The 15,027-nt window shown below is 36.9% G+C and overlaps 1 protein-coding gene across 1 annotated transcript; it reads left to right on the forward strand.

Annotated features, from left to right (window-relative positions):
- The first annotated feature begins 347 nt into the window (after positions 1 to 347).
- On the forward strand, positions 348 to 14,735 carry si:ch211-195b21.5 (uncharacterized protein DDB_G0287625). Its single transcript, XM_031735309.2, has 8 exons — positions 348 to 657; positions 6,139 to 6,284; positions 6,404 to 6,992; positions 7,940 to 8,504; positions 11,604 to 11,662; positions 11,756 to 11,852; positions 11,945 to 12,060; positions 13,560 to 14,735. Exons 1-8 carry the CDS (start codon positions 454 to 456, stop codon positions 14,103 to 14,105), a joined length of 2,322 nt encoding a protein of 773 aa, XP_031591169.1. The 5' UTR covers positions 348 to 453; the 3' UTR covers positions 14,106 to 14,735.
- Positions 14,736 to 15,027: the final 292 nt, after the last annotated feature.

Raw genomic sequence — 15,027 nt, forward strand, 5'->3', positions numbered from 1 at the left:
AGTAAATACTTGTCACGTCAAGACAAGTTCACAGCAGTAAGTACACTAAATAAATTACTAACAAAGCGGTTCACACATTCATAGTATGTCCATAACAGTGCAAAAATAATTACTTACATCATGGCATTGATTTAAAGCAAGATAAACTTGCATTAAATTAAGGAGTTGTATATTGTCAAGGATTTTTGTGTTTATATACAGGGTATATAATTTAAATATCCCTATGGTGAAAACTGGGAAATGACGTTATAGTCTTAAACATTTAGTGAATGTCTAAGCTCTGGTCAAAACAAAAAATAGTGGACTGTATTTTGAAATAATTACTCCGGAAGTGTACTTGTTGTCTTTCCGGCGGAAGCTGCAGACGGCGAGTATTGCAGCGGCAAAGCCTACACACACTGGGTTGAAAAGAGCTTCTCTTATTCAGCGTTACATGTCCTCTTGAACACAGACATGTATCGCCCGGGTGAACCTGTTCGCCAGGCGCCTCCACCGCTGCCGTTCGGACCTCCACCGCCTCACGGCCCTCCTTTTAGACTCACAGGGCCCTGCTCTGTTCCTCCTCCTGGACACTTACCCCCCAGGCCCTGTGGACCATATCCCGGCGCGGCACGAGATTATCTCCACAACAGACCGTCGAGTGGGCATTTCGTTCGTGTACGTACCCAAGACTAGGTAGTACTAGCTTAGTGACGAAGTAACATGATTGGGAAAAGGGAGTTGACAACCATAACGCTAGCGTACGAATTCATAGACCACTGTGAGATGCAGCTCTTGACACGCCTCAGTGCACAGCATGCACCTCTCATTATGAAAGAAGTGATTGGTTTCTGTATCCTAACTCAGTTTTTTTGTGGGTAAATGCGAGTCACGTCACTGACAAAAACATCTGCAAAGAGCACGCTGCACAACTGCACAACGAAAACTGCAAAAACATTTTATTTAAATTTAAAAAAAACACACATTGGTGGGAGGGAAACAAAGAGAAACTGGCTTCTTTTTCCACTCTAACCGTGTTTACAGGCCGTTATCTGTTTTACACACTTGACCAAATAACAAATACATGTTCAGTGAACATAAAAAAAAAAGTCTTCGACATAATGTTAAGTCTTTTGTGCTATTTGGTGCATCTCAAATATATAAAAGGAATAATCCTAAAAGTAGCTATATTGAAACAAACAAGAACAGAAAGTAAAATATTCCCTCCAAACAAAACGTATAAATACGAAATGTGCAATTCAGTCCATGCTCCGCCCATCAAAAAGTCACCTGCGTGAATATATCACCTGATTGACGATTGTCAGTTGGAAAAGTTTTTACAAATCGCCCAAAACTTAATATGTAGCGTCTTCATAGTTTGGATCATGTGGATCAGGAATATCAAACCATTTTGCACTGTGGGGCACACAGCCCACATTGATGTGTGTACCAGACAAATTCTGTGCAATTCAGTTCTAGTTATAAAGCACCAAATCACAACAACTGTCCTGCAAGGCAAGGCCAGCGACACTCCCTTTTCTGTCAATGTAAAGAACTGTAACAACACATTAAATTCCTAAGATATGTTAATAAAAGACAAGTAAGTGCAATTTCAACTGTATATATAATAATATATTTCCCCCAGGGATCAATAAAGTATTCTGATTCTGATTCTGATATCTCAGTTTTTGTACATGATAAAAGAAATCCGTCAGCGGAACTCTTTGGGCAAGAAATAAGTGTGTAAACATGCAGAAAACATTCTGGTAGCTCACTGGCCAGACTGTCTTTTAATTATAAAACAGAAGACTTCTGTTAATCAAAGCTATTTTTTTCCTACCACCTTAAGGTACATAGTGAAAAAAAAACAGGAAAATTTCTGTCATTTAATTGTTTCTCTGTTACTTAATTACTTTTATCCAGCAAGTTGTAAAGGTTAAGGACATACAGTTAAAAGTCTAGCATCTACGCTGTCCAAAGACACACAGTGGGCTGGATTGGAGTCTTTGTCAAGCCAATTTTGGCCCCTGGCCCTTATGTTTGACAACCATGATGTAGACAGATAGATATATAGCCTACAAATTTCTGCTAGACTAAACATCATTTTAGACAAAAGAGTGAATGAAATAAAAAAAAATAGTTTCTGAAATGGTAAAGAAAATCAAAACGTCTTCATAAGAAAAAAATGTGTAAACGTTAACGTCTTGTTTCAATTTTGAAAAATAGTCACATTCCTTATACATTTTTAATAACGTAAGCTGGCTGCAAATAACTACTAACATTCCATTTGTTACCTGCTATCTAAAAATGACCCTTTTAAATTTATAGAGGTGGCTGGTAGAAAGACATATGAGAAAAGTTATAAGAAATACACTGTTATCAACCCTAAAACAGCCGTAATAGCTCGGAATGCTTTCGAACTTTCAAACTTGCAGACGAACTAGGGGAACACATAATCTTCTTTAATAATGTCTTGCATTGGTTAAAGGTTTTTACCCCCCGGATGAAGTACAGAAATGCTAGTCCACCTGTTTGTTTCTTTCTAAGATATGGTAGAAATGGTGCTGCTGTCTTCTGCTGATCCATTTTCTCTGTAAGAGTAATTAATACTTGCTAGCTTCCTATCTAATCAGCAACTGTTTATGTTTATATGTATGTATACATTAACATGGTACTTAGCTAGAGAGGGCTACCTTCGGGTCATTTCATACGCAACTTTTTCTTTTAAATCCTGTCTGCTGTGGAGTAGTGACAAGCGGCAGGCTTTGTGGTTAATTTGTCAGCTCTGTATGGATCAGTATTTGCTCTAACTGCTTCACATCAACAAGGGTAAGTTTGCACTTTTTTTCCCCCGATGAAAAACAGTCTAGATCATTTGTGAGTTGTAGTGTTTTATAGTGTCTCTGTATGTTTGAGTTGCTAATTACTTTATGACAATAACTGAGCAGTATCATGAAGTGTATCTCCAGGGAGTCTCTTGTCCTGTGGTTGCTCTAAGTCAGTGTTTGGAGCATACTTCACTTTGATTAGTCTGTTTTGTTGAAATAACAACAAACTCTGAGTTGACGTAGAAAAATGTGAGTTGGTGATCTCAGGAAAAGAAGTATTTAGATAGCATGACCCAACCAATAAGGTCAGCAGTGTAAGCTACGGTTGAATGAGCTTGCTGCTGTTAGATATTATTAGATCAAATGTGGAATTATGCCAAACATCATGTGTTCCTACTTAGATCATCTGACTTTAAGGAATAAAATTGATAGACCATTCTAATGCTGGCACATTCATCCCCTTTTAGATAGCAGAAACCATCTTAACACAATGCAGCCAAACCAACAACTTCCTTGTTACATAATTTCCTTAGGGATTAATAAAGTATTCTGATTCTGATTCTTTTGCATTGTTAGTTAGTTTTTAAGTGATGAGTTATTTAGTAAAATTAATCCTTAAATAAATCAGTCCTGGGGGTGTTCATCCCCGGTTTGATTTCGGGAGGTTACAGATCCCTTTGTGGATGTGTTAGTAAGAGCATCCAGCGTAAAAACCCACGTAGCTCTTCATCTTCAGTAGTTTGTGTGAGATTCTTCACAGGGAGTGTGATTCTCCCTCTGCGAAGAGTTCAGCTGAGCCAGTGAATCTGGACTGCATCCGTACTGTTTTAAATGTTATGTAATAAGTTTAAACTGTTATGTAACCTGAAAAACTTATAATGGAGAAATTAGTTATCCCCTTCTTAGGATTGTACCATTAGTTTATGTCTCTGTTTTGTGTTTAAGGTACCAGTGACACATTTTTATGAACATAATATATGCTCTGATAGTGTTTATTTACTTGACATTGTTTCCCGTATTTTGCAGGATAACATTTTAAAATGAAATCGAATTGGATTTTGATAATCTTGCAGATGCACTGAAGAATGGATGGGATTTGAATTGTCCCTTATTTGCTTTTAGGAATGGGCAAATACATGTAAATATGTTATTGTACTGATTCACGACTTTTTTCTTAAGAAGCATTTAACATGTCATTTTTAGCCTTCATGTAGAGATTTGTCTTCCTTTGTACAGCAGGAAAAAATACAGTACTATCTGTGGCTGCTACTCAGTTTGACTTGGTGGAAGTTGTATGTTTGTGTGCCTACATTTATCAGAGGAAACTAATGTGTATTTTAAAATCTAGTTTGTTTAGTTTACAAAAGCCAAAAGTCTTGCTAAAGAAACATTTTGGAAGTTGCATGTTTTATAGTCACATAACTGTACAAGCCAGAGTTCAAGAAGCCTTGGAAGCATTTAAACACAAGTCTGATTATCATTGTGAGCACACAAGATTGTGGCCATGGCTGATTTTTATAGCATTTTAATATATTTATTGTATGTGGCACATGTTACATTAGATAATTAAGGAGCTCTCTTTTTTTAACCTGTCACAGTGTCTTCATTTGCTTGGTTATGTTGTGACAAAATAACAAATTTATGTGTACAAAAACCTTTCAAAAAGTAAAGAAAACCTGTGTCCTGTGCTGTTTTTTTTTGTTGTTGTTTTTTTTTAAACAATTTCGTTTTTACTGTGGTCGAGAAAACTCTACTTTAGAAACATCAGCTAGTGTTACTAGAGTAGAGCTGGCTTTTTATGCTTTTATTGAGACTCAGCTACTCCATTCGCATCTCTTCAGAGTCACTGACTGCAGGTTGTCATTCACACAGTGGTTCAGTCACTTTTTACAGCATGCACTCTGTTCAGAATGACCTGGAAGGTGATGTTGATGCTTAGCACTCTTTACTCTATTAGTCTGGTGGGATTATTTTATTTATGCAATTCATGAATAGGCGTGTTACTGAACTTGCATTTGAAAAAAAAACAAAAAACCCTCCTAACAAGATGTGATACAGAGTTTCCTCCCTGAAAAATTTTCCTAATCTTAAAATGAAACATGAAATCTGTAATTTTAAAGCAGACCAAAAGTTTCACATTTCCATGGTGGTTTGCTAGGGCCTTATCTTAATTGCAGAATCCTAACTCCTAAACCATCAATGTATTTTCACTTAAACAAGCAGCTTTTTTAAGTGCATTAAAGCTATATAAAAATTTAACAGTGCAAATGCAAATTCCTTGCTGACAGTTTAACCAAAAGGTATTTCCAGTGGAAATTGGCCGACATATCCTCAGCATAACCATGTATAATATCCACTGAACTTAAAAAGAGGTTATACACACACAATACGGTAATATTATGTTGAAGCACAGTACGTATCACTCCGCGAGGCTCCTGCCTACGATAGCCGTAATGGTCCGACAATCCATCAAGCGGTGAGGCTTCATAGCTTAGCAAAGTCGTACTGAAACATTTGACAGATTTTCGAGCGGGATTATAAGGGGCACTGTTGATTTTCAGAAAAATCAAAGGATTGATTTTAAGTGTGCCCTATTTTCCAAACAACACCGTAATAACGACGGCCCGCTAGCATGCTCTACCAAAAATAGTGCTTTTTTGTGTATCTGACGGATGAAAGCCAAACCAGTTCCACACCACTGAAGTTGCAGCATTTTTACAAATCAATTCTGGTTCATCCGTTTCATTCAACAATCCCCTTTCGCTCTTCTCACTCTGCGTCGCCGCCATGTGGGCATGTAAACAAAGGCACTGCGCATGCGCGTTTTACCCATATTCTATCGCGATATTTCATTTTCCTATCGTTGCCCAACATTACACCGGTATTACCGTGAACGGTATGATATAGCCCAGCCCTACTTGACACTTGACACAAGTATTAAAAGCATTGATCATCTCTGTAGTAATAGTGACAGTTATGCTCTGTGCTCTACATAGAATAATAACTGTCAAAATTACTACAGGTGGCAAGATGCGGCAGGTCAAACATAGGCTGCTGTAAGATTTTGTAAAAAATTCTAAAATCAGCTAATAATTACCTGTTGTGACCAGACCACTTAAACGGTTAATCTTTTGTTTTTAAATAGAAAACCAAAACTGTGATAAACCAAAGCTGCATGGGCATGACCATTTGTAGATAAATACTATCATTTGAGAAATGTCTTTTTAAAATCTCTTCAGAAGTTTTTCCATACAAAATAAAAAATGCCATAGATAATCTTCTGCAGTTATAACCTGTACAGCACTATAACATGAATTCTGAATGCTCTCAGCCCCACTGTAGCAGCTTCTCCATAGACCGTAGTACACCAATTGCTTTGGGAGGAAGCCAGCAGATCGTTACTCCTGCTGAACCATCAACACATCCGGTACCACAGTGGAATCCCCCTCCAGTGGAACGTCATTCTCTAGATAATAGGTCTGTGTGTGTGTTTGTGTGTGTTTCTGTCATTGAAATAGTGTGTATAAGTCAGTTTTAGCATTAAAGTATTCTTTTGTTTGTGCCAGTGTTTTAAACACATGCTTGTTTGTTTATAGTGACCGTGCTGGTGAGGAATTCCTGAGATGCATTGCAGCCAACAAACCCCTCCCAAACTATCTCAAAGGCAACATGGCATACAACCTGGCTGAGGCATTTAAGTCAGCTAGTATATTGAAAGAAGCAGTCAAATCAGACCGTGAATTCCAGAAGCATGTGGCTAGAAGCAAGAGCCGTAGTCGAAGCCGTAGCAGAAGCCAAGGCAGGTCTCGAGCCAGGAGTCGTGGTCGAAGCAAAAGCAGAGTACGCAGCCGAAGCAGGGGAAGAAGCAAAACTCATGCCTGTGGGAAGAGTCGAGCTAGAAGCAAAAGCAGGGTTCGCAGTAGGAGTCGGAGCGACAGTCGAATTGAGAAAAAGAGTCATGTACGGAGCAAGAGTCGAGCAAGGCGATCCAAGTCACGAAGTAGCAGTAGTGAAAAGAGCCGAGGCAAAGGCAAAAAGAGAAACAGGAGCCCTGGACTCATCACCGTCAACAGCAGTAATAATCTGCCAGGAAATAGTCTGTTAGAAGGATTGAAGCTGGTTATGAGCAGCCAAGATTTGGAAGATCAGCTGCCATCTCTCAAAGATATCATTCTCACTATTAAGGTAGAGCTTATTACTTATTCCACAAGTTATGCTAAGATCATTGTTTTGCTGGACCAAATTGAAACCAGCTGCATTGTAATAAAAAAAAAAAACCAACATTAAGAGTTGAGTTAAACAACTATCTAGAGTAGCAATTAGCCTTACATATTTAAATTACACCTAAAGTTCATAACAACAAACCCTAACATTATAGTAACGCTTCCCAAGTACTAGCATGATTTAGCATTTGTAAGTCATTAATTTGTGTATTTTTTTGTTTGTTTTTAAATTAAGACAATCTTGCAGTGCAAAACAAATTCTCTGACATGCTTTATGTAACTTGATCTAAAAATGACATTGTGTAAGGAAGTAACCAGTAATTGATAGAGGTTTCAGCAGCATTATTTATATATATTTTTATAATATAAAGAAATAATCAAATTCTATGTAAAATGTCTTTAAGTAGAAGTGCATATGTTAAGTCAAGTAAAATTCTTGTAATTGCAGAAGCTGTTTTTAGAAAAATAAGACATTTCAGTGAAACCTGTACAAATTATGTGCTGTATCTACCCTGCATGTTACATTGGGACATTACTATTATAAATTGCTATTATATTTAAATAACAGCAGCTTAAATTGAAATTTCTTAACACAGCACATACACGTCTCGGACATTGGCAGTTGTAACTGTTAAAAGCTGTAGTTTATAATGGTGAGGTTTCAATATAAGCCATAAGAGTCAGGAAAGAATGTTAGTCTTAAGTTAAAGCATGTAACAGTGCACTGGAGCTTGAGGTTTTTGGTTGGTTTTTATGCTGAACTTATTTATGCTGAAATGAGAATTACATTGATCTACAAAGGCTCATGGGTGAACAATTGATTGCTTTAGCCCTGAACCTTTAAACTGAGCAGTATAATTGTGAGCAGCCACAAATTCAGTGCATCTAATTGTGATTTCTTCTACACAGGCTCCAGATGAGGGGAAAAAAGTTGAGTGTGTATCTAATGAGCCTACACATATGGAACATGACAGTCAAGACAGTTTATCAATGCTGGAAAAGGAAAGCATGCTGCTTCCACATGAAAGAGTTGGTGGTGATTTCTCATGGCTTCAAGGACAAAGTCAAGAAGATGCTGCATACCAGAAAGCTAATGAACTTGAAGATGAAGAGTCTTTCTTGTATGGGAATGAACCAGCTTCCCAGATTAATGAAAAGGCCAAACTACAGAAAGAGAGTAGTTCCCTTTCCACTCGTTGTGGACATCTTCTTGATCCAAATCAGTCCCTGCAGTTGGCTTCTTCAACTTTTGTCCACTCCAATCTGGACAACATGGAATATGAGAAAATCAAGATCATATTAAAAAGCCTGGGTTCATCAAGTGAGATCAAGGGGAAGACGCAGGGTCAGAATGAGCAGGAGTCATCTTCTACACTTGTCAATTCAGACAAAGCAGCAGCAACTTTAGCATTGCCAGCACTCAATAACCCAAATGTACGTCAGGCTCTGGAGTCTCTGCAATCTCTGATCAAAGGTGAGAGATTTCTATTAAATGAATGATTCAGCATAGTTTACTCATGCTACTGAGTTTCTATTTTTTTCAGTATTTTGTGTCATTAACAATGCCTTTAAACAGTTTTTTGATTTACTTCATTATGGCAGATTATGTAATGAGTTACACATAACAGACTTTTAAAGTTTAAACCTGGAATTGTATGTTATTTGACTTGTCTGTGAATACAAACCATACGCAGTGTATTTAAAATAAACCTAGATAATTTAAAAAGATGCACTAGTTAATGGACTACTGTTTTCAGGACTGGAGTTTGGCATGTTAGCTAACTTCGTCTTTGTTTTTGAACCAGAAGGGATTTGGATTTTATATTGGAGGAAGAGTGGAGATGCCCAGAATCCACGTTTTTTTTTTTTTGAAGTCCAGTATCCACAGTCACTGATAATTTGGGGTGCCGCTTCATCTTCCGATGTTTGTAGTGATTGATCCACTGTGTTTTATCAACTCCATTTTCAGTACAGAAGATTGTACAGCACTATCTCACAAGTGCTATGGAGATGCTGGTTTCTTTTTCCAACAGGACCTCTATCTAGCTACAGTGCCAAAATTACTAAAATGATTTTCTGATCTGTTTATAAAGTAAACAGTAATAACATACTGTTACTTTATTAACAGCATGTTATTGGTCAGCTAACTTATCTGACGCTAACCCCATAGAGCAGCGGTGCCCAACCTTTTTTGCGCCACGGACTGGTTTAATATCAGACAATATTTTCACGGACCAGCCTTTAAGGTGTCGTGGATAAATACAACAAAATAAAATGAAAAGGCCAAGACAAAAACTGTGGTATTTTGTAAATATAGTAATAAACGCTAATTCACTGTGTAATTGTGTAACTTTATTAGCAGCGTCCTCCTGAAATGCTCCAACAAATTTGAGAGTAACATCGTCCTCTCTGCCACTTGCTCTCGCGTAAATATTTCTTTCAAAATAAGACACACAACTGCAACACGGGAAAAGACCCAGGGAAACAGAGTTAACGATAAAAACCATGAAAACCATAAATTTCACAACCAAACCTCAACTCTCGCGGCCCAGTACCAAACGACTCATGGCCCAGGGGTTGGGGACCGCTGCCATAGAGAACATACAGATGAGGTAAAGGGTGCTCAGGCTCGTAAACACGTGCTTAACTTTTGGTGAAAGAGTCTTGGTTTTCTTTGTTTTCTTTTTTTCTGTTTTCTTTGAATTCTTCTTTTTCCAGGGTGGAATGATTGTACAGCATACATTTTTAATTACTTTAAAAAACAAGAATTGGGTGCACAAGTTTAAATTTATTTAGAATTTTCTTTAAACCATACTGTGTTAACATTGTACATACAGGCTCAAATATCTACGTCCCCACTAATATTTAGTTAACTGTCCCTTAGCAAATTGCACCTTGACCAGATGCTTTTAGTACCCATTAACAAGCTTCTGGCGTAATCCTGGCTAGATATTTGACTAGTCTTCTTCTAGCTGCTGATCTGAGGAAATGTAAAAGAGGAAAGATTTTGGAGGTTGTAGTCCTCCTTCATTATTCCAGCCACTTTGTGCAATGCACCAGTGCAACTGTTTTATGTGAGTGGGACAGTTTGCGTGTTCTTTCTATTCTTGGCAAAGTGTTGACATATCCAAATAACTTGTACTTATTTATAATTGTTTGAATTGATGATTCTGGAATGTGTAGTTTTTTAGAAATGTCTCCATGAAACATCCCCTGCATGTTTAAATCTACAATTATCCATCTTAGATCTTCACAGAGTTCCTTAGACTTTTCCAGTGTTCTAGACATTGGTCAATGCCATGACTGCTGGCAATCAACTTTTTATGCTGGAAAAGAGAAACTACCAATTGTAGTCAACTGGTAGTTTTGAAAAGTCAATAGGTAAAAGCCTTGTCAAGTTAAGATACTGTAGAACCTTCAGCACCACTTATTAAAACATAGTGAAGTGAATGTATAGATTTAAGCATACGTATACTTTTTGCCCTATGTAGATTAGAGACAATCCATCAATTTAAACTTATGAACCAAATTCTTGTTTTAAGTAATATAAGGTGTTGTATAATCAGTCCACATTGGAAAAGGGTTAGGGTTAAGACTCAAGTGACTACTGTGATTACAACTGTAAATGTGCATACTTTTCAGATGTTAGACATTTCTGCATTGTAAATCCTTTTTGATTGATATGAGGAAATATGCTACAAGTCTGAGGTACTGGATTTCTGATTTTCATGTGCTGTTAGCCATTAAAACAAAAGAAGCTATTTCATTTTGTTTAATGAATATGGGAAATATATATATCTAAATTTACCCCTTTTAAATAAAAATGGACTCATAAAGGGTAACTTTTGCAGAGGTCATGAAAGGGGAAAATGGGAGAAAATTATGAAGATCAGACCTTTTTCTTGTAGAAGTCTGTAAGGAGTTTTATTTATCCTGTGAAGTTGGGCATTTTGATATGGGAGTCTGTCGAGATTGAGTTGCTTTTGGAGGCATCCATGAAACTGCATTTTCTGGCTCTCTGAAATTTGGCTTCCTTCTTCTTCTTTTTTTTAAATCCCAAAAGGGAATTGGGAAAAACCAAAAAGTAATGGTTTAAGTAAACAATTGTTTATTTGGTTTTGTTTTTTATATGTATGTATTTAAGCATATGCTTAAATATATACGTCACACTCTTTTAATCCAGTTTCTGGTTAACTAAACTATAGTGACTTGCTAATTATCACATCTTTTGCATTAGATTAGTTATACTAATAGTTTTTATAATTCTTTCATTGTGTGGCTGGTGTGGTTGTGATTTTTTTTCTTTTTTTTTAATGAAAAAGGTCATAAAACATTTTAAATTTCATTAGGTCAACCATGAAGAAACATATAGAACGCCCAGCATTATTGTTGTCTAAGGGATGGCAACAAGCACAAAAGTCTGCTTGTGTGAAACCAAGAGATTTGTATGAGAGCTATTTACCCAGCTGATGTCACCTGGTCTGATGTCTTACACCTCTGTTTTTATTCTTTAATACTTTTATTAGTGAAAACATAGTTATACATTAATTACCGTTATTCTTTGTTCCTTAAGCTACAAAGGACAAACGAACAAAAAGTGACTGCACATCTCAAGCATCTGATAAACATAAGGTGAATTTTCAAGCGTCATTCATGTAATGAAGTGAGATACAGAAAAAAATGCTAAAGCACCCGCTTATTTTGAAATTCAAATGTGTTTCACAGGAGGGTGACAGTGAGGAAAGGAAGAGAGAGAAACAACAGAAAGTAAATAAAATGGAGTCTTTGGCCAAAGAACTGGATGAACTGTTAAAACAAGATGGTAATGTAGTGTTCTTTGTTTATTTCCATTTTGTTGTCTCCCACAGTCTAAAATATTCCTTACACTTAAATACTTTTCTTCTCCATTTGCAGGACAGGGTTTTATAACTTCAGTTACTGGCTTTTACTGCCAGAAATGTGAGGAGTTCATTGGAGATTTGAAGTCTGCTGAAAACCATGCAGCTATCCGCCATCATAGTAATTCTATTGTGAGTACCCATTGTACATAACTCATTGTGGATGAGGCACATGATACTCTACATTTTTTTTTGAAAAACATAAAAGGATAAGTATGTAACAGATTTTAACTTGGCTGACATCTTTTTCACATAGTCAAGGTGCTCCTTGTATATACAGGAAAAAAATGTTCAATGATTTTTAGTTATATTTGAATCAAATAGGATCATAACCCTTCAACTTCTTGACTACATATTTAACGGTTTTAATGCCACTTGTGCTTATGTTTCATGTTACTCACCAAAACACAATGTGTGTATCTTTGCATGTTGCTGGAGCTATTAATTCTATGAAAAAAAAACCCCAGATGGAGTAGCCCTGCACCAACATTTTCTAAAGTTTGCTAGTGCTATTCACCAGTTGCGATTTTCTTTCTTTCAAATTTCCTTCTATGAAAATCAAACAGTTCAGAACAGTTGCGTCATTACATACACTCATCATGGCCATGAGTGTCTTGATAATTTTTGATTTTTTGATGATTTCTTTGAGCTGTTCTTTTTCCAGGGTAGACTGATTCTGCAACATATATCTTCAGTGATTTTAAAAAACAAGAATAGGATACACTGGTTTGAATTTATTTTGGATTTTCCATCATCCACACAGGGTCAAAAGTATACATATACTCAAACATTTTAATAAGTGGTGTCAAAGGTTCTACAATGTCTTTTAATTTGACAAGGCCGAGGCCTATTGACTTCTCATTACTGTTCACGATTGACTACAACTGGTAGCCTCTCTTTGCTACCATAAAAACGATTTGTTTTACAGCAGTCATTATACTGACCAATACTCAGAACAATGGTTAAAGTTCAAGCAGCTAAGTGAAAATCTAAGACAAATAATTATAGATTTCCAACTTGGAACATGTTTTGGAGTAATTAAACAAGTACAGATTCCAAGGTCATCAATCCAAACTGATTTTTGCAAGTACCCAGATGTCTCACTACTTTCAAAGGGGCTAGAAGCACACCCAAACCATCACCCTCAGAGGAAATCTGGGCACAACTCTGTGTTCCAACAGGATAAGGATCCTGAAAATTTGTGGACTGTGCTTAAAATGTAGGTTGAACCCAATCTGCAAAGAAGAGTGGTTACATATCCAGATATGATGCGATAAACTAGTTGATGGCTGCCAAAAGTCAGTTGCAACTTGCTACGGGGCATTTAACCAAAATTTAGTAGGGGTGTGTATAATTTTGACCCTGTTTGGAATAAAGAAAAAATCCAGTTGTGGACCCAGTTCTTGTTGTTTAAATTCATTAAAGTTGTAGGCTGTAGAATCCTTCCACCCTGGAAAAGGAGCAGTTCTAAGAAATCATTAAAAGCCTAAAATATACCATGATGAATGTATATTAACCCAATTATACAAGCTTGAATCTAAAATGTTGTTTTCACAATGAAAGAAACTTTACAGTTATCCCAAAACTGTTCATGTTCAATTCAACTTTTCTTCCCCCCCGTGTGTTTGTAGCCAAAAGAACAGACGGACAGGCACTCTAAAGACAGCAAAGGACACCCTCATCATTACAGTGCCTCCAGTAATCGACACCCTGCCCCCCCAGACAGGAGAGATCACAGGGGTTATGGTTACCACGGGGATTCAGGAAACCACCGGAATAGGACAGACCATCTACGGAATTGGAAGGATGAGAAAGATTTCAGAAGCCAATACCATGATGATGACCACAAAAGTCACAAGGATAGAGATGAAAACATCTTCTTGAAAGAGGAAATGAAAAAGGAGCAAATGTTTATAACAGTCTCCGATGGACTGACACCTTCAACTTCTAACATCAGGGTCAAGGAGGAGGTGGACAAGGAGAAGGCCACTGGAAGCCATGGTAAAGTTAAAGCGAAAGACCTAGAATCATCCAAGGAGAAAAAAGGCAGCATTGAAAATGATAAATACAGTGATAGCACTGATGATGACGGAAAATCACCTAAAACAAAAAAGAATAAAAAGAAAAAGAAGAAGAAGGAGAAAAAGAATAAGAAACAGAAGGAAGATAAGTCTTAGGTGTTATATTGTCCTTGTCATATAACTCTGGGATCATGGTGTAGCAGCTTATTTCTGGACTGATTTTCTAACATAGTTTTCTCACTTTCTTTTCCTCCACCCAATTGTTTTTTGTTACTGTCATTATGAAGGAATAGACTGATATGTTAGGAAGCACGTTTGTTGGTGGTCGTTCTCTAAAAGTAGTTTAGTATTACTTTTATCTTTGTGTATCTAGGACAGTGGTCTTTACCTCACTTAGAACTAAGATTGACTTTTCTCAGTTAATTTAGGTATTTTTTCCCACTTCAGACAGCGTGTGTGCTCGGTCAAATGAATTCTCATGTGGAATGAAATGTTCTCATGTGTTCCTCAGTAAACAGGCAAACAAAAACCTTTTCCAAAACGTCTGTTCCCTTTACACATTCTGCACAGTTTTCAGCAGTACTGTATTAATGTCTGCCACGTTTCAGGTATGGCATCACATCTTGGTTCTATCTTTTAATTAAATGTTCGAGAAAATAAGCAGTAAGTACTTTTTTCATTTCATTGGACCAACAGCATTGTAGTTTTAGAAAAGTTATACATGTATCTGACATCTTGTATTCATTATGATCTCAAATAAAGTAAAATAAACAAATGTGTACTATTCCTTAGTTTTTTGGGTTTTCTTTTTTGATTTTAAAGTCAACTTTATACTGTGTTTGAGTGGCAAAAAAGGGTCACTAATGTCCCTACAGCACTTCAGCATCAGAACTGTAAGCCTTTCCCACCCCAGTATTGCATCCTTTTCTTGCTTCCTTCCCCACACATTCAGTTCCTTGGTAATTTAACTGCTCATTGGATCGGAACTATGATTGGTCATTTTATATTGATGCTTTTATGTTCTGTGTCTTATGTGGTGGTCTCTGTGCCTTTTTAATTGCCCCTTGGAGATAAATAA

Source organism: Oreochromis aureus, linkage group 13, assembly GCF_013358895.1.
Source record: "Oreochromis aureus strain Israel breed Guangdong linkage group 13, ZZ_aureus, whole genome shotgun sequence".
NCBI lineage: Eukaryota > Metazoa > Chordata > Actinopteri > Cichliformes > Cichlidae > Oreochromis > Oreochromis aureus.

Excerpts from the sequence above, each read along its gene's own strand:
- si:ch211-195b21.5 (XM_031735309.2), top strand. The coding sequence starts at position 454 with ATGTATCGCCCGGGTGAACCTGTTCGCCAGGCGCCTCCACCGCTGCCG. Across the intron at positions 658-6,138 it reads CGAGTGGGCATTTCGTTCGT|CCCCACTGTAGCAGCTTCTC; the intron begins GTACGTACCCAA and ends GAATGCTCTCAG. Across the intron at positions 11,853-11,944 it reads TGAACTGTTAAAACAAGATG|GACAGGGTTTTATAACTTCA; the intron begins GTAATGTAGTGT and ends CTCCATTTGCAG.